General features: G+C 39.1%; 1 protein-coding gene across 1 annotated transcript in view; it reads right to left on the reverse strand.

Moving 5' to 3' along the window:
• LOC131031614 (DNA repair protein rhp54) overlaps nucleotides 1-20,409 on the reverse strand; it is a 127,904-nt gene that overhangs the window by 85,106 nt on the left and 22,389 nt on the right. Inside the window, exons 3-5 of the mRNA XM_057962777.2 lie at nucleotides 5,759-5,964; nucleotides 5,348-5,489; nucleotides 5,014-5,183 (exon numbers count right to left, since the gene is read on the reverse strand). Of these exons, the coding sequence (XP_057818760.1) occupies nucleotides 5,014-5,183; nucleotides 5,348-5,489; nucleotides 5,759-5,847 (401 nt within the window). The 5' untranslated portion in view covers nucleotides 5,848-5,964. The remainder of the gene's footprint in view (nucleotides 1-5,013; nucleotides 5,184-5,347; nucleotides 5,490-5,758; nucleotides 5,965-20,409) is intronic.

Here is a 20,409-nt window from a genome sequence, read left to right on the forward strand (position 1 = left end):
ACTTCAGGATCTCTACACGAGGCAGCTCTTGTTTCACTCTCAATAAGGACATCCTGACTATAATACTTCAGACTCAATGCAAAGGCAAGGAGATGCAATGGAGTGGCCATTTTGTTCCATCTCTCCACAATGATTTGTTGTACTTGTTTGAAGAATTTTTCTTCTAGATCTTTTTCTTTTGCATTTATGACAACTTTCGTTTTCTCAATCATTGAGTCGATGCCATCATACATCTCACCAAAAATGTCAGTGTAACGGATCATGCTCAATATAGGCTCAGTGAACTTCAGGAAGTAATCAACACGATTCCACCAAGAGTCATCTAGTATCATTCTCTTAATGTTTGCTGCTCTTGTAGTGCTAGATTGCCTCCATATGCTCCAATTAGGGCTGATTACCATGCTAGCAAGTGGCAGACGAACATTTAAAAGTCATCTCAGCACAAGTGTGTTGGAAGAAAAACGATTCTTAGCGACCTATTTCAAAATCTAATAAAGAAAACATTAAAATTAAAATTAAATTAAAAATTTTACTAAACATTTCTATTATTTAACTAAATTTAAAATCATTAAATTAACTTACTTTCAACAACTACAATCTCAAGAATTGTCTAAATACACCTTGCGACATGTGGTGGTTAGTGATAAACATTTGGATCTCCTTAGCCTCAACATACACTTCTTTGATCCAATCAACATTGTTACCAATTTTTTGCAGCATTAGGTTGAGCAAGTGGATTGAACAAGGTGTCCAAAAAATGTGTTGATATCGCTCCTCAACCAATAACCCAACTACCCTACAATTTTTGGCATTATTTGTTACCACTTGAACAACATTTCAAGGGCCAACTTCCTCACTGGCTTGGAAAAGAATATTAGCAATGAATGGATCATCCTTTACTTGCCCATCACAATCCACTGCTCTCAAAAAAATCGCCCCTTTAGGGGACAATGCAACAATGTTGATCAATAGGTGATTTCTTGCATCTTTCCATCCATGGACACCCTTGTTTCAATCCATGAATCCTTGATAGGCTTCAAGGAGTCCTCTACATATTTCACCTCTTTCTCCAATAAGGAAGTATGCACCTTCTCATATCCTAGGCCCTCGAACCCCTTTGGAGCCTCATTAATTGATCTCACCATTTTTTGCCAATAAGGTGAGTGAATAACATTAAATGCCAAACCTTTAGCATACATGCATCTAGCTATGTCTTGCTTGGCAATCTGTATACCCTCATTGTGAAATGATGTTTCCAACGAACCCTTTCCACTCTTACGAGGCATAATAGGTTATTCTCGAGGTATAGACAAGAATGGATGGCCCTCTGTATGGTGAAGATTGAGATGTGATGGAGAGGCCATTGATCATTTCTTACTCTTACTCTTATTCTTTACCAAAGGATGAGAAGATTCTTTCCCAATTGCTTCATCTGCTTTTCTTTGCTCTTCTATATATGCCAATATTTGTGCCTTTGCAAAAAGCCCTTTAACTTTTGGCTTTCTTGGAGAAAATTTGATGCTCTTTTTAGGGATAAAGCACAAATGTGCTTTTACTCGATTGTATGAGCTCTTATATGGTTCTTTTCAATGAGAACAAATCCAAAGATAGCCTCCTCCACCTAGAAGTTGTTCTACCATTTCAACATATTTCCAAAGAGGAGAGTTTGGGTCCATTTTAAAATGGGGTTCGTTCCCAACACTAGAAGCACTTGCCATTCTACAAAACTGAAATGAAAAAATAAAGCAAAACTAGAGTTCATTTAAATTTGTAAAAAAAATGCAAGGAAAAATTTTTAAAAAACAAAGAACAACAAAAGCCTACCTCTTTTGTTGAAATATTCCTCTTCAATGTCTCCAAGAACGAATCAACACTTGTAACCGCATAGGAGTAGCACAAGAACCAGCTAGGAACAAGCAACAATCAATTTTCAACTCTCCTTGAGCAATGGCAAACAAAAAATGAAGTTAACCAATGGATCAAAGAAGTTATGTTTTTCATTCTATTGTGCAAAAATGAAGTAGGTTTTACCTTTTTAGTGTTTTCAGAGGTTAAATTAGCGTTTGGGGAGTCAGATTTGCCTTTTTGGCATTAAAAAACAATTAAAAAACCTCAACAAAATCAGCTTTTCTGCCAAATTCCTGACAGGTTCTGCAAAATACTCTGAAATTCCTCCCAAGTTCTTTTGGGTTCGACAAGGACAAACCCATAAGTGTTTGGGCAGGACCCTATCTGAACCCAGGGAGAACCAGATCTGAACTTGGAGCCAGGAGGAACTAGATCGAGACCCGAGGGTTCATACCCGGTAACTTAGATATAAACTTTTAAGCTACTCCTTCCAAAGAAACTATCTCCATGTCTCCCTAGAGTCCCCTTGTACTTGCACATGACTTGGACATCTTTCAAGTCTACTTGCATTCATGTGAGAGCATTAAATGCATTCTTGTATGTGCATGGGGTTAGATATTGATTTTTGTGAAAATGGTAGAGTTGCAAGGCACAAGAGCAAGTTGCAAAGTCATGGGCTAAGTATGCAAATGAATGCATTGTGGAATTACAAACTTCGGAGGCATGTAGCATTTTGCAAAGGCATGGGTACATGTTGTAGAATAAGTACATCACAAAATTACAAGCTTGGAATGCAAGTATGCATGTTGCATGTTGCAAGGAAGTGCAACAAGTTTGCAAACACAACTCTTTGGGGTTGCAGGAATATGAGGCAAGGTAGTAGTTTGCAAGAGATGCAATTTGTAAATGAGGTCTCTGACCCACAAAATGAGTAGTGTGGAGTTGTATGGCATGGAAGCAAGCATGCATTTTGCAACTTGCAAAGGGGCTAGATAAGTCATTTGTGTAATAGTGTTGTGATGTCTGAAGGACTAAGCATAAGATGGTAGTTTTCAAACTTTGCAAGTGATGCACGGTTGCAAGTGATGTCGGCAGCCCATCAAATGAGTTCATGCAGAGTTGCAAGGTGTAGGCACATGGGAGCAATTTGTAATTGACAAATATGCATACGTGCAAGTGAATCACAGCCCACCAAATACGACTTTTGTTGGGTTGCGGACAATGGGGGCAAGATAGAAAATTGCAACTGCAAGTGAGAGGGACAAGTCTGTGTGTATAAGGCTTTGCCAACTCATCAGTTCCAAAGGCAAGTTTGCACTGTGCCCATGGTATACAAATGCGCAAATCACTTTGCAACCCCGCCCCCATTGTATCTTGTAGTTGTGGGGTTCAAGCACAAATGTGCAACATGTAAATTGCAAAATGCAATTGCACATTGTAACCTTGCCCCAAAGAGGTAACCTAGATTCAAAACCTACAAAATTGAACCAAGACCCATGAAAAATGAAATTTCAACCCTACGACATAACACAAAGATCTAGAGGGGAATGACACAAGACATGAAACATAAATTTCATAATGGGGTCCATTAAGAGGAAATTTCAGATCAATAACAGTTATGGGCCAACGCACCCTAGGTGTAGTTTCCGAAGAACTAGGGATTTTGTGGTCTCTATTAATGCCAAACTCAAAATCCTAAGAGTATTGAATTGTTGGGTGTGTCATTAGTGTTACCACTATAGGCTTGCATCGATGAGTTATTAAGCCTCTAGGTTGTTTTATTTGTCATGAACAAACTTGATTATATTATTACCTTCCCTAGAAACATGTTTACGTTGAAGTGGATACTTCCAAGAACCTTAAGGAAATCATAGATATCCAAAAATAGAATAACTATTCCACGCTACCTATTTTATATATTAATTATATCAATCCTTGCTTTCTTTGGCAATCTATTGAACCTAAGATTCATAATAATCTTTTGTTAGTCAACAAGCCTATGACTATAAGTTAAGCCTATGACAGAGGTTGCCAAAACCAACACAACCAATGCCAATAATTGGACCACAGTTGCCAATAAAGAGGCCAACCAACAAAACAAGCATATCAATAATGTTGTTGATTTGGATTCAAGCCTATAGGAATGGACACCATGGTCAAGGCACCACCCAAGCTTTCTAGTTCACAAGTTAGAACACAGCCCTTTTCATCTAGTACTGCTAAAGTGGCAAGCCTGGTCAGAAACTTTCAAAAACAACAGTTCCCTCACAGCCAATATTTGAGGTGGCTAGGGCAGGGTCTTACAACTAGTCATCAATCACTTCTTCCATTTTAAGAAAGAATTTTATCATTAATCAAACAACCCTTTTCCATCCCTAGAGGAAGTGTTTGTGCAAGTTAACTGTCAATCATCATAAATGGGGATTCTTTTGCATAATAACCAGAAAGAAATCTTGGCTAATAGTTTTGCATCCCCAAAAGGATAGAGGAAAATAACAAGCACCTTGAGATTATCATCCCATGATTGTGTACACATGGAATGTCTATGCCCTAACTGATCCCACCTGCAAAGGGCCTTCCATCAAGTGTTTAAAGGAATAGATAGCTTGCATTGTTGATTGGTACTTTGTATGAAATGTTGAATAAAAATTCTCATTTAATCAATGCAACTGTAAAAAGAAATTTTTTTTCAGTTAATCAAGACCATCACCAATCATGGCACATATATTGATTGCATATACATATCTTGACTGGGAACACCAAGAGTATATCATTGTGATTTACATACAACCAAGAGATAGGAGACTCATTTACGAAACAAAGCAAGAGATGTGCTCAAAGGTAATGGCAAGTAAAATTTACATTGTAAAATTTTATTCAATGTGCATAAACATGCATGAGAGATGCGTTGGTATAATTAGTTGTAATACAATGACTTCAAGGTTGAAGGTACATTCAAACAAATCATGCTATGTAAGCTCCACATAAGTTCTATCTTATTTGTTGGATTAGCTTTTAAATTTGTAGACAATGTTCATTTCTTTACTTCTATAAATTCTAAGAGAAACTACAAATTAATGTTTGCAATTCAACCATTTGTATATCTTCTTTACAATTTCAAACGAGAAGAAATACATAGAGTGTAGTGTAAATTGAAGTAAATACCTATTAGCTCCAATAAGATTAAGCCCTATGCCCCCTGCCTTGGATGAAAGAAGGAATACTAACTCATCCCCTAATGCATTGTTGAAATGATCAACCAATTGCTGCCTGCAAGAAGTGTTTGTTGTTCCATCAAGACGCAACAATTTCCAGCATCGATAATCACACAGACCCTAAAATTTTCAAAATGAGGGATTAGTAAAAAGAACATTGTAGAATAGTTTAACCGATCACACAAAACCTACAATTTTCAAAATGAGGGAATAGTTGAAACAACTTTGTAGAATAGTTTAAATCCAAACAGTTCTAGAAAATAAATTGAAACAAGCATTCTAACCTGAATAATATCAAGGGTCTGAGTGAAATTGGAAACTATGACCACTCTATCCCTTGTATTAGGAGATGATTGAAAAACACAAGAGAGTAATGAATCTAAGCATTGAAGTTTTCCTGACAAGCTGCTATCTCCAGGTTCAAACCTACAATGAATCAAACAATTCAAGGAACCATAAGTAATGAAATGATAAGAGGAAAATAGCAACACTTTGAAAACAATACTTGAAAGATATGACCATATGAAAATTTGTGATAAGAACACAGATGAGGGGGAGAAGCAAAGATGATGGAGGAAGCAGTAGGAAGGATGGGGAGAGGAGAGGGATGTGTCTTTGCATGTATGCATGTGTGTGATATATATATATATATATATATAGAGAGAGAGAGAGAGAGAGATTCTCAAAAGACTTACCTGTATTGCAATTTCAACTTCTGGCATCCTCCTTTTCCAGTAGTATCTTCAGAACTTTCCAAAGTATTAGAACCACCCATACTACCCATTGCTTGAACAAGAGTTTTATCCACAAGTTTAGGATGATTGCACAACTTCCTTAATAGACAAATTACTTGCAGTATACTGGAAGAGGCATTGGTTAATTGCTTCAAATCTGTTACAACCTGCAATGATTATTTTTGCACAACTTTAAATAATTATTTAGCGAAAATCTTTATAATTACTCAAATGAAGAATTTTGAATCTAAAAACTGAAGAAATATATATAAAAGAAACTAGCCCCATAATTGGAAAAATGTAATGTCCCCACTCTAGTCAGTGTCACTTGCTGATGGGTTATCCTATTACTTGGACTCTCGTAGGCTAATATGTTTGGATAGAGAGTCTCAATGGCAGTTAATGGAGTTTGTTGTCACTCCACTTCTTCAGTTCAGTCTCGGTTTCAGTTCTAGGCTATTGCAGTTAGTGTGTGGGCTTAGTTGAGGGACTTACTATACTTACTATTTATAGTAAGTCAATCTGGCAGTGATGTTATTTTTAGTCAAGGCACATGGACACATGGGGGTTATACAGTGTTGACCCTGGCTTCAGATAGCACGTCGAAAGACTAAATATTGAGGGAGATATTAATATTTTTGTGGTTAAGTTATTTAATTAACTTATAAGGATATTATAAAGTCATAATTTGACTTTATAAAAAATTAAAGGCCACTTAAAATATTATAAAGTGATTATTAAATCACTTAATTAAAAAAGGATGCCCAATTTGAGTTAAAACTATTGAAAGCATTTTAGAGGGCAAAAGTCGTGCTTTTTGGGTATATAAGGCAAAAGCAAGTCAACCTCGTGGCATTACTGATTATTTGAAATTGTTTTTTGGCTTCTTTGTGGTTTTATTTGAGACAAGGGTTTCAAAAGTTTACATCATAGTTTAAAAACTCGTGGACTCGCCACGGACTCGTGAGTCCGTGGGAGCCACGAGTCCATCTGAAAGACTCGCGAGTCTTTTGCAAGGACTCGCGCGAGTCTTTCATATGGACTTGTGCGACCCAGAAAAAACATCAGGCAAGTTTTAAAAATGAGGTTTTTTTTGTTTTTTTTGCCTTCATTTGGCATAACTCCCCCCCCTTTTTGAATTTTTTGGGGGTTAAGGGGTAACCTTAATTGGACTTGGGCCAATAGAAAAATAACACCCAACGCTTTTATAAATAATAAAAGTATTTTTGGCAAGGGGTGCTGCCCCTTGACCCTAACTTGGGGGAGCTGCCCCCAAACCCCCGTCAAAAAATATAGGGGGAAACTGCGCTGATGGAAGTAGGGAAAATTTAACCTCCGAGTCTGATTAGGCTCCATATAACAACATAATTAGCATTGAAGAAATCTTGATATTATACATTTAAGAGTTGAAAGTTTGAAACTATGAGTATGAATGATGAAATTTCGAATATTGTGCGTTTGTAGATCATATGACATGTGTAATGTTTCAATTATGGCTCTTATGTTCTCTAAATGCATTAATTTCTTTATGTTTTTTTGTAAAACTACGGGTTTTTTTTCGCCGAGTCTTTCGCGAGTCTTTCACAAGTCCGAGTCCGAGTCCAAATTTTTGGTTTGCCGAGTCCATGGCGAGTACGAGTTTTTGAAGTTTGGTTTACATCATTGAAGAAAGAGAATTCTTCGTGGATCTGTGATCTTGAGACTATGGAAGACCAGCTGAATCACTGCAACTGTGAGGGCTTCATTCTGGAGTCTTATTGTGCTTCCTCAGAGTTCATTTTATTCAGATATTTTCAGATTTCAATAAGGGTTTCTTGAATTAGGTGCTTTCAATCAGCAGTAGTTGTTATTCAATATACAAGCCGTACATTTCTTCTAGACAATCGTACACTATCTACCTAGAACGTGTGGACCAGGAAGGGGGCGTGTGATCTAGAGGGCTGAAACGCCTTCTCTCTTTGCCTTTTGATTACTCCATCTTGGACGCCGAACATACATAGACCATTCCATCTTTTTTCTAGCTTGGAGAAATTACATCCTGGACTTGTACACCTTGTTTGGTCAGTTTCACAGTTTTGGCTGGCAAGTTCCAGAATTCTTTAATATAAATAAGCTGAGGACCTCCATGTATGATATTAGTATTAGTTTATTTTGTAACAGCTCCCTGATTTATAATATAGTTGTAGTTGCTCTTTACTTCTTGTCATTTCAGTTTTATGTCATTTCCAGCCTGGTGTACTTTTTTTTTTATTTAAAATTCTTCAAACCATTGAAAATACAAAAGCAAGACAGTATTAGCATCAGAGGTAGAGTTAAAACTAGCAGGGTTCTTACAGTGGTATCAGAGCTCTAATCTTGCCTTCCTGGAGTGTTAGAAGTTCTTATGCATCAACATCAGTTTGGGCCTCACAGGTTTTACACACATAGGAGACTTGGTTTACAGGGAAACCAGGATCAATTTGAAGAGATACCATTGGAAATCATGGGAGATAGGAATGATCGTGAGCCACATAGAGATCCTCGTAACAATGAGGACCAAGAAGTCGGAATTATTATGAGGGGTCTAGTAGCTGGACAAGAACAGGTAGCAAATGTGTTCTAGCAGCTAGCTATAGCCATGCAACAGATCACCATTCTTGGGGGACATAACCTGGATCAAGAAGAGAATGGAACTATTGCTGGACACCCGAGGGTAAGAGTGACACCCACACACAACTATGATAGGCCTACACGACACCCATTTTTGAGAAATAAACCTGAAGAGAGGGACATGGCTGAGGAAGAGGGTGATGTGACCTTTACAGATAATGTGATGACACTTCATGACGAATGGGATGCATTACCACCAAGAGTTAAGGATCATCTTAACTTTGAAAGGTTCCAGAGTCAGAAGAGGGAGCATATCAGGAATTGGACTCACGGGAAACCATGGAATAAGTTCAATAATCTTAGGTATGCAACCAACAAGCTTACACTATCCACTTTTGATGGCAACGGTAGAGTTACAGTCAGAGCTTGGGTTAGCAAGTTGGACACTTTCTCAAACCTACATCCTATGGCAAAGGAAGATGCCATTAAGTTTGTAGCTTTGCATTTGGATGGGGTAGCCCATGATTGGTGGCACCATGGGATGGTTACTTTGGAGCATGACCTTATCACTACATATCAGGAGTTCACTTATAGACTAGTTGAGCGTTTTGACAAAAGAGACCCAGAGTTGTATTTCAGAGATTTAGCTCAGTTGAAACAAATGGGCAGCTTGGAGTCTTATATTGGTGAATTTCAAAAGCTCTCGGTCATGGTCACGGGTATCTCAGAGAGGAAGCTGGTCATACTATTTGTTGAGGGTCTTTATGAGCCTATGAAGGGTTGGATTAGAGCTTTTGATCCCCCTACATTGCAAGAAGCTATGTGGAAAGCTCGTAGCATGGAACCTACAGCCCCACATAATAAGTTCAACTCAAACAATTTAAAACCATCTTCATCCTATAATGACAACAAAATCAGATCCAAAGAATTCAGAAAACGTAGATCAAAAGAAAAAATGTGCAGCCCCTTTGGATAGGGAAACAACTAATGATTTGCGTAGGAAGAGGCTGCATTTCTATTGCGAGGGCCCTTATGATCAAAACCATGATTGTCCTCTCAAGCCTAAAGGTCAAAATAAGCATATGGAATGGTTTTATGAGGGTGAAAACATGACTGATAACACAGACCAGCAAGTTGATCAAGAGGAATCAAGGACTGAAAACTCAAAAAATGAAGGGGAATTGGAGCTATAGGAAGCTCATTTATCTAGCATTCAAAAGGAAGGCTCCTTTAAGCTGCATGCACTCTTGGCTGGTCAAAGAATCATTTCTTTACTTGATACAAGTGCATCTCACAATTTTATAGATGCAGAGTCGGTGGAAAAGTGTGGAATTCAAACTCAAGAGTTTGAAGGGATAAAGGTAAAAGTTGCTGATGGTTGCACTCTCAATTGTGAGAGAATGATTTCGGATCTGCCTATGAAACTCAATAACTATGCATTTAAAGCAGATTTTTATGTTGTTAACATGGGAAACACGAATGTGGTTCTTGAAATGAAGTGGCTTCATACAATTGGTGAGTTTACACTCAACCTTAGGGAAATGGAAATGAAATTTAAGGTTGATGGGACAAATCATGTACTTAAGGCCATCAAGGACAGCAACTTGAAAATCATAACTCTCAGAAGAATAGAGAGACATATTAAACATGATATGCTAGAGTGGGCAGCAGAGTGTAGGTTGATGCCTTCATATGAGGAGCAGCGAAAAACACCATATCATCTAGATGTTTAGGAGCATAGAGCTAAGCATATAAAGGTGTTCAGTGACATACCACCTAGTAGACCTCCTGATAGAGGTATAGAGCACATCATTGAGCTGGAAGAGGGCACCAAGCCCATCATGACTACACCTTACCGGCACCCAAAGCATTTGAAAGACGAAATTGAGAAAAGCATCAAAGAACTCTTAGCTATGGGACACATAAGGCTGAGTAAGTCTCCTTTCACTTCATCAGTGGTTTTGGTAAAGAAGAAAGATGGTACACTTAGGATGTGCATTGATTACTGGATGCTGAACAAAAGAACAATAAAGAACAGGTATCCCATCCCTCGCATCGATGAGTTGAAAGATGAGCTTCACGGAGCTTGTTATTTCTCCAAGATTGACTTGAGGACAGGATATCACCATATCACTATCAGAGAGCGGGATATCGAGAAGACTACATTCAGATGTCATTGTGGACACTATGAGTTTTTGGTTATGCCCTTTGGCTTAACCAACGCACCAGCTACTTTCCAATTCACTATGAACAGGGTCTTCCAGTATCAGTTGAGGAGATTTGTTTTGGTGTTCTTTGACGACATATTGGTTTACAACAGATCTTGGGAGAAGCACATGATTCATCTGGACATTGTTTTGGGCATGCTTGACATGGAGTCCTTTTTTGTCAGGGCAAGTGTGCATTGGGCATGGTAAAGATTCTATATTTGGGTCACATAATCAACAGAGAGGGAGTTCGCATGGACCCCGATAAGGTTCGTGCCATTATTGATTGGCCCACTCTAGAAACTTTGACTTAGCTCTGGGGATTTGTTGGTTTGTGCGCCTTCTACCATCGGTTTGTTAGTGGATTCTCACGGCATGCCACACCACTTACTGATTTGACAAAGAAGGGAGCATTTGTTTGGATGCCTCTAGCACAGGAGTGTTTCGAAAAGTTCAAACAGTTGATGACTACATGTCCAATTCTAGCTTTGCCAGATTTCACCAAACCTTTTGAGCTTCATTGTGATGCATGTGGAGAGTGTATTGGTGCAATGATTATGCAGGATCGTCATCCTATAGCTTTCGAGAGCAAGAAGCTAAGGGGTCTTGATAAGAGCTACAACATTTATAACAAGGAAATGTTGGCCATCATGCATGCAATGGCCAAGTTCAGGTAGTATTTAGTTGGCAGCAAGTTTTGTGTCAAAACCGATCATAACAGCTTGAAGCATTTCCTTGGACAACGGGATCTATAGGAACGTCAACAAAAGTGGGTCAGCAAGTTATAGTCTTATGATTATGACATCTCCTATGTCAAAGGGACTCAGAACGTTGTTACTGATGCCTTATCTCACCATCCCCATTTGATCTCAATGGTAGAGGTTTCCGAGGATTGGAAACATTCAATCATAGCAGAGTATGCCAAGAATCCGTGGGCTTTTGGCATTATTGATGAGACAGTACAGGACAACAGGTACTCTCTTGTGAATGATCTCATCATTTACAAAGAGAGAATATTTTTAGTCCCAAGTTCTTATATGAGGAACAAGGTATTGAGATCTTTACATGATTCACCTATGGCTGGTCATCCCAGGTACTTTAAGACTTATACGAAGGTACGAGAGAGATTCACTTGGAAGGATCTCAAATCTGATGTTCTTCAGTATGTCAGGGAGTGCTCTCTTTGTCAGCAGAACAAGCAAGAGCATACTTACCCTGCTGGGTTACTTCAACCACTTCCTATCCTTGAGAGGAAGTGGGAATGCGTGTCTATGGATTTTATTACAGGTTTGCCGAAAGCTCAAGGGAGAGACAACATTTATGTGGTAGTTGATCGGTTGACTAAGTATGCACATTTCTTTCCGATCACGACTAATTCAGCTACACAAGTAGCAGATCTTTTCTTTCGCGAGGTATTCAAATTGCATGGATTACCTCGAAGTATTGTCAGTGATAGAGACAGTAGGTTCATGGGTAACTTCTGGCAGGAGTTATTCAGACTATGCGATACAAAGCTTACTCTGAGTACTAGCTGTATATGGTGAAAATGGAAACAACAACAATGTTGAAAGACTAAATGAATTCAACCACAAAACCCTAGCCTAACAACAACAAAGATCCACCATAACATATGAAGATTACCTAAGACAATGCAAATCAAATGAAATCACAAAGATTATACCATCACATGTTCAACAGGGTTTGAATCTCCATTCTTCCTATCTCTATTGATCTTGCTTGATATATTTGCTCTCAGATTTTATGTGCACAAGAGCTCAACAAAGAACGGAAATGTGGTTGCAAGTAGGATCTCATATGAAAAGCGTAGTGTAGTCAAGTGCATAAATTGATTAGCCAGGGTTTGATAATGAAGGAAGCATCTCCTTATATAGAGGACACTATAAGAAATGGAGAAAAAAAATTGAGAGGTGTAAAAGAGGTCGGCTATGATTAGAGGGTAGGTAAAGAAAATAATAAAATAATAAGAGGGTAGGTAGTGTAGGAATTAAGAGATAAATGACATGTGTCATGGGTAGAAAAGGCTAATGAATTAATTAAATAAATAAAGATTTATTTAATTAATAGAGGAAGTGGGATTAATTAAATAAATAAAATATTTATTTAATTTAGGAAAAGGGGTAATTTAAATAAATAAATGTATAAATTTAAATGAGAAATAAGGCTAAAAGAGGATAAATGAATTAATTAAATAAATAAAGATTTATTTTAATTAATAAAAGAATTAGGCTTAGATAATTAAATAAAATATTTATTTAATTAGACATGACAATTTTAGGCGTCTACATTTTGCCGCTCTTTGAGACAATGCAGCTTGTCGCGTTGTTTCAAAGAAGATAATATGAACTGATACAAAGTTGCCCCAAGATGGGAATGATATGCCCCCTCGAGAGATTGGATGAAAACGTCTGAAAAGATTGCAAACAATCTCTCGATACGAAAGAAAGGCTAGAGTGGACTGACCGGATAGGATAGAGTGACAGAGTAACGGGATAAAGAAGACTGACTTGGGAGACGAGGGCTAGGACTAGGGCTAGGGCAGTCTATAAGATAGACTACGAGGGAAATACATCCTCATTGTCATCCACACATCCAAGAGATCAGAGTGCAGAGCGAGATAGAGCAGCAGCAGTCAGCGGCGATGGCATTGGTTCACAGATTCGATCGCGTTCGCCGATATCAGAGGCCAGCAGATGCAGGAGAGCCGGTAAGTACCGCAAAACCTCCTTGTACTTTGTTGTAATAAATGTTGTCATAAATGCATCATAGGTAGCGCAATAAATGGATGTTTGAATAATGTCCAAAAAATGTCAAAACGTCGAGGCGCGTCTGTGCTGGTGCCAAGCGCATCTATGTTGGCTAGGCGCGTTTGTGCAATATGTAAGCACATTTATGTAATGAAAGCACGTTTATGTCTTCTAGGCCAAATCAGCAATTCTGTGATGAACATACGCTGTCGATTGGATAAGCTGCTGAGAGGATACACTCAAGCAAGTCCTCTAGGGAAGACTAGGATAGCAAATAGGGCCAGGATAGCCAATTCTGTGATAGAACATACGTTGCCAATTAGGAAACTACTCAAGAGGATACACTCAAGCAAAGGCCCTAAGATAGGATAGATCGAGGCACTTTGTGATGAACAGTGAGTACCAAGACATAGTACTTTGTGATGATCAGGGAGTACTAATATGAGCAGCACTTTATGATGAACAGGAAGTGCAAAAACACAGTACTTTGTGATGAACAAGGAGTACCACTAGGATAAATAGCAACACTTTGTGATGAACAGTGAGTGTCACTAGGATAGAATACCATAAGCACTTAGAATAATAAGCAGCATTTTGTGATGAATAGTGAATGCCACTTTGACTGACACAGTTGATTTGTTTGACTGCAGGAGTATCTGCCTATACTGGAGTCGCGAGAGAGATTCCTGTCACTCAGAGGTTGCAACCAGAGTTGACATTTGAGGGCAGGGCTGCCATTGAGGGTATGGGTTTGCGATATATTATGTATGTGCCTGAGTTTCGGGCAAACATGGGGTTGCTGACTGCGCTAGCTGAGAGATGGCACTCAGAGACATGCACTTTCCATTTGCCGATGGGTGAGATGACAGTCACCTTGGAGGATGTTTACAGGATACTGCGGGTACCGATCGATGGGGAGCTGATTTCTTATGATTGAGAGGAAGATCGGGATGCACTCAGACGAGTGTTTCAGGATCCAAGACTGGAGATGAGGGCTGGACATGTGGCATGGGACACCATGAGATAGACTAGATTGGTACTACCATTAGTACTGGCAGGAGTGATCAGTGGGTTCCTCTGTATTAGTTTTGTACCATTTTGTATGATGATGTAGACACCTTCGAGTGATTTTGTAGCCATATGTATTTTGACATCATTGTATCATGACACTTATGATTATATAAATGAGATGATTCATCTTTGCGGCAGCTATATACATGTGTACCTATGTGATGAGATGTTTCATGATGTATGTTTCTATGTGATGCTTATGATATGGATGCAAATATGTACATATGAAATGCAATATTTTTGTTCTTTTATGTTTTTAATATGTTATGCATATGCAAATGTGAATGTATGAAATGTGGATGAATATGATAATGCAAATAACTATTTACATGATGAGAATATAAAATGTGCTAATATGTGTTGTGTGCAGAATGTGATGCAATTGTGATACCTATATGTATGTATGAAATGCTTATATGTGGTAATGCATGTGCAACTACATGAGATGCAAAGTCATTGTACCCGTTTGCATGGAGATAAGACAGTTGCAAACAAGGAATGCCCCAATTCATACTAGACTCATGGTGTCCTCATATCCTTGGACAAGTCATAGCATTACTAAGAGACAATCCACAGACAGCAAATAAAAATAGGTGACGATATCCCATCCTCGCCTTTCTAGTCAAAGACATCTTGGAGATAGAATCTCTAGTCAGAGACATCCTGGAAAAGCTAAAAGACATGTCACCAGAAAGATAAAATCAAAAGAAAACCAAGACTCGACACCAACATCCACTATAGTCCTCAAGTTTAGTGTCTCTTGTCACTTGTATAAGTCTTATTTGATTGTGGTCACAATATTTACTTTCACAAAAAGGATAGATAGCACTGAACCATAATGTTGTCTGAGTCTGTTGAAAGATTTGATTTGTTGAAGCCCATTGTTGCTGTTGTGTCTCATCTGAAACTGACTGGATCCATGAAACTGATACTTTATTGCGGAGAAGACAGAACTTTATTGCGGATCGGCGATGCAAGATGTTGCTTTATTGTGGATTGGCACGGATAGACTGAAGAAAAGTAGAAGAAACTGTACTCCTCAGAACGTGCGATGTTCTCAATTCCACACCCATTACTAGACGTAGGATTTGCCTTAGCCACAGATAGGACCTGATTTATCATGAATGGAGAAAGGTGAAAAGGGAGGTTATTATGGATGGCTAACCAATCTTGGGTAGATCAATAACAAGCCATGATGGGAATGTGTATGTTTATTATGGATGAATAGGTCGTGAGTGTGTGCAAAGTGAAGGATGAAATGGAATCCTGAAGGAGGGAGGAGCAATGTCTCTACGCATGGCGCCGGTGACCCGGTTTTCACCATGGTACTTGCCCAGGGCGCCACCGAAGTGGTTTTCACCATTGGACGAAATGTTTTTCTTTACTTTTTTGATTTTTTTTTTTTGTGTCACAAGGCGCCTGTTTGCTAGGTTTTCACCAAGTAACGATTTTTTTTGTTTTATGATTTTTTTTGTATTTTTGAGTTAGGATATTCCGAAGAGCTTATGTGTAAAACCTACGAAGGTGCATGCTATTGATAGGATCCTCTAAATGTTCACCTTCTGTGGTTGAGAGCTGATATGCACCAGATCCATATGCTGCTGTAATGATGTAAGGACCAAGCTAGTTTGGTTCGAACTTGCCCTTCTTCTCTCTGTCTTGTTGATTTTTGGGATTTTCTCTGAGAACCAAATCACCTACCTCAAATGTGCGAGGCTTGACTTTGTGATTGTAGCTGCAACTCATTCGTTGTTGATAAGCCTTGAGATGATTAAAAGCAGTTTGTCTTCGTTCATCCAATAGTTCAAGTTCTTGTAAGCGAGAGACCCTATAGTCTTCATCACTGATAATGTTTTGCAAAAAGACTCGTAAAGAGGGTAGCTCAACCTCAATAGGCAAGATAGCTTCAGTGTCGTAAACAAGTGAATAGGGTGTAGCTCCTGTAGGTGTGCGGACACTTGTGCAGTAGGCCCAAAGTGTGGGATTAAGTTGGATATGCCAATTATGGCCAGCGTCGTCGACTGTCTTTTTTAAGATTTTAAGGATTGTTTTATTAGACGCCTCAGCTTGACCGTTACCTTGGGGGTAATATGGTGTGGAGAAATGATGGAAATATGGAAGCGGTCACAGAGTTCATGAACATCCTGATTTTTGAAGGGACGCCTGTTATCAATGATAATGGAAACAGGAATACTGTATCGACAAATGATATAGTTGAGAATGAATGTAGCAATTTGTTTTCCAATGACTTGCATGAGAGGCACGGCTTCGATCCATTTTGTGAAATATTCTGTGGCAGTGATAATGAATTTATGACCGTTGGAGGATGGAGGGTGAATCTTGCCTATGAGATCGAGTCCCCACTGACAAAAGGGCCAAGGAGTCGCAATTGGTTGAAGTTCTTGTGCTGCCGCATGGATGAGGTCTCCATGAAGTTGACATTGCTTACATTTCCTAACAAATTGATATGAATCTTTTTCCATATTGGGCCAGTAATATCCAGTCCTGATGAGTTTCCTGGCTAACGTAGGACCACTAGAATGTGGACCACATATCCCTTCATGTACTTCACTTAACGCAATCTGAGCTTCGTCGCTTTCCAAACATCTAAGAAGAGTGCCATCTAGACCTCGACGGTATAGGATATCGGCTAAAATGACGTATCGAGAAGATTGGCAAATGAAAGTGCGACATTGGTTATTGGATAGGTCAGGAGGAAGGATATTATCATGAAGGTATGTGAAAATGTGTAAGAACCCAACTTGGCTCTCCTCTGTTGACTGTTTCTTCTGAATGTAGTAGATTTGAATTTGTTTTGGTTTTTTGAATGTTTATGGATTGTTTTGTGTTTTTTTGGTAATAATGAGCAATGATACAATACTGAAATAAACTCCAATGCTTAAAATAATACTGAAACAATAATATTACTGCTGGAAATAATTTATGAAACTATCAAGGAAATGTTTGTTCTGTTCTATGGCCAATATGCCTGAAAAAACAATTTCATTACAATGTAAGATAAAAACCTGATTTTTTTGCTGTCCCAGTAGATAAAAAATCTGCAAACTGCAAATTTTAATTTTTAAAATTTTTTTAATGTTCACGCGGTACTGTAGCAGTCCGTACGGCGGCAATGTAGCAATCCGTACGGCGGCACTGTAGCAATCCGTACCGTGCTTGTTAATCACCAAAATTTCTTCAATAAATCTGCAATAATTTCTCATGAATTTATTCTTCAATTTTGCGCAATTAGATGCAAATAAGACCTCTGAATGAAGTCTTCTTGAAACCAAATATCACTGAATATTTCATCAGCTCAGATGGTGAACATTGAAGCAACTACGTCCTCCAATGGTGGCTGAAAACCCTAGTCTCCAGAGCAAAACCCTTTCAATTCCACAATGTCAAAATAAAAATAGCCATACTCTTCTTTCCAAACTCAACGCTATATATCCTTTTTTGCAAATCGTACCCTAATCCTCTTAATTACAATTTTGCTTGTAGTTTCATTTAATTTCACTTTGGGTGTCAAAACGATTTTAATCATTAAATGGACATTTAATTTTAATATTTCAATAGTCTGGCTCAGATAATTTAATTAAAAACATGGCCCCGTCTAATGATGAGTTGACCCTCAAGTTAAGTGATTATAATATAAAGTCACTTTATAACTTTATTATTAAATCACTTAATAATAAATGCTAAGTTATTCAAACTTGTCTAACTCCATGAATATTTTGAATTTAGCTACGCCGTCTGAAACTGGAGCTCACCAGTTAACCACCCATCTGACCGTGATGTCTGCTAAAAATAGCAGGGGTCCATCTCCAATTGCTAAAAATAGCCTGGCCAAGCAAAACTCAAAGCAAAACTCATCATAAACAAACTCTGGCAACCTAGAAGTGTACTCTGCTCTGTCCCCGGAAGATCTCCACGCCAAGGTGACCCTCTATCCAATCCTACTAGCCTACGAGGGTCTTTGATAGGCTAATCACAAGCTAGAGTGATGTCTCTAGCTAGAAGGGGACATCACAGTCCGCCCTCCCTGAAATTGCTTGTCCTCAAGCAATCTCAACTCTGGATGCTGTAAAATCTCCTCGCTCTCCCAAGTAGCATCCTCTACCGGCAAATCCTTCCACTTCACCAAATATTCCCGGATGGTACGTCTCCTCAAGTTCCTTTCTCTGAAATCAATGATAGCCTCCGGTATCAAAACAAGTTTTCCCTCATCATCCAAGGGTGGTAGTACTGTAGAAGGCACAATATGATGTCCTAGCGCCATCTTGAGGCGTGACACATGAAAAACGTTGTGCACCTTGCTCTCCGCCGGCAAATCTAACTCATAAGCCACCTCCCCAACTTTCCTGATAATCCTAAATGGACCATAGTATCGTGGCTTAAGTTTCTCGGCACCACTCTTCTTAAGAGTCGATTGACGGTAAGGCTGCAACATAAGATACACCATATCTCCAACCTCAAAAGTCCGCTCAGTCCTCTTCTGATCTGCATACTGCTTTTGCTGATTCTGTGCCTTAGTTATATTATCCTTGAGAGTCTTAACAATGTCTTGACTCTCCTGTAACAAATAACCTGCACTGGGCACTCTACTGTCACTTAAAAGCAGATCCATAAAATTGGGTGCCTCATACCCATACAGGGCCATAAAGGGTGACATCTGAATAGACATGTGATAAGTGGTATTGTAGCAATACTCACAGAGATAAATCCACTTTACCCATGCCTTCTGTTGCCCTACTATATAATTTCTGAGATATCCCTCCACCCATTTATTCACTATCTCCGTCTGACCATCTGTCTGAGGGTGGTAGCTAGTACTCGGAGTGAGCTCTGTCGCACACAACCTAAATAGGTCCTGCCAAAAGTGACTCATAAACCTGCTGTCCCTGTCACTCACAATGCTCCGAGGTAAGCCATGTAATCTGAATATCTCCTTGAAGAACAACTCTGCCACCTGTGTAGCAGTGTATGTAGCAGTGATTGGAAAGAAGTGTGCAAACTTCGTAAGGCGATCCACAACCACATATATGCAGTCCCTGCCTTGGGCTCTAGGCAGTCCTGTGATGAAGTCCATAGACAAACACTCCCACTTCCTATCAGGAATCGGAAGTGGCTGAAGTAAACTGGCTGGATAGGAGTGTTCTTGCTTATTCTGCTGGCAGGTGGGACACTCCCTCACATATTGAAGTACCTCTGCTTTGAGCCCTTTCCATGTGAAGCGCTCTCTAATCTGCCGGTATGTCTTGTAGAAACCAGGATGTCCTACCATAGGTGAATCATGAAAAGATTTTAGAACCATCCTCCTCACTGCTGATCCTGGAACCAAAAATATTCGCCCTTTGTAAATGATGAGCTCATTCACAAGGGTGTATCTGCTGTCCTGAATATTCTCATCTATGAATCCAGCTGCCCAAGTATCCTTTGCATACTCTGCAAGGATCAAGTGTCTCCAATCCTCCGATATGTCTGTCAATAAGCTCAAATGGGGCCTACGTGATAAGGCATCGGCAACTACATTCTGTGTCCCCTTAAAATATGTAATGTCAAAGTCATAGGACTGTAACTTGCTCACCCACTTCTGCTGCCTATCATTGAGATCTCGCTGCCCCAAAAAGTATTTTAGGCTATTATGGTCGGTTTTGATACAAAATTTGCTACCTACCAAATATTGCCTGAATTTAGCCAAAGCATGCATAATGGCTAACATCTCCTTATCATATATGTTGAAGCTCCGCTCTGGCCCTCTCAATTTCCTGCTCTCATAAGCAATAGGGTGCTTCTCCTGCATAAGCACCGCTCCAATGCCCTCTCCGGAAGCATCACAGTGTAGCTCAAAAGGTTTGCTGAAATCTGGTAATGCTAACACTGGACAAGAAGTCATCAACTCCTTAAATTTCTCAAAACACTCCTGTGCCTCAGGAGTCCACAAGAAAGCTCCCTTTCTCATCAAATCTGTCAAGGG

The sequence above is a fragment of the Cryptomeria japonica genome, chromosome 2 (assembly GCF_030272615.1).
Source record: "Cryptomeria japonica chromosome 2, Sugi_1.0, whole genome shotgun sequence".
Lineage (NCBI taxonomy): Eukaryota > Viridiplantae > Streptophyta > Pinopsida > Cupressales > Cupressaceae > Cryptomeria > Cryptomeria japonica.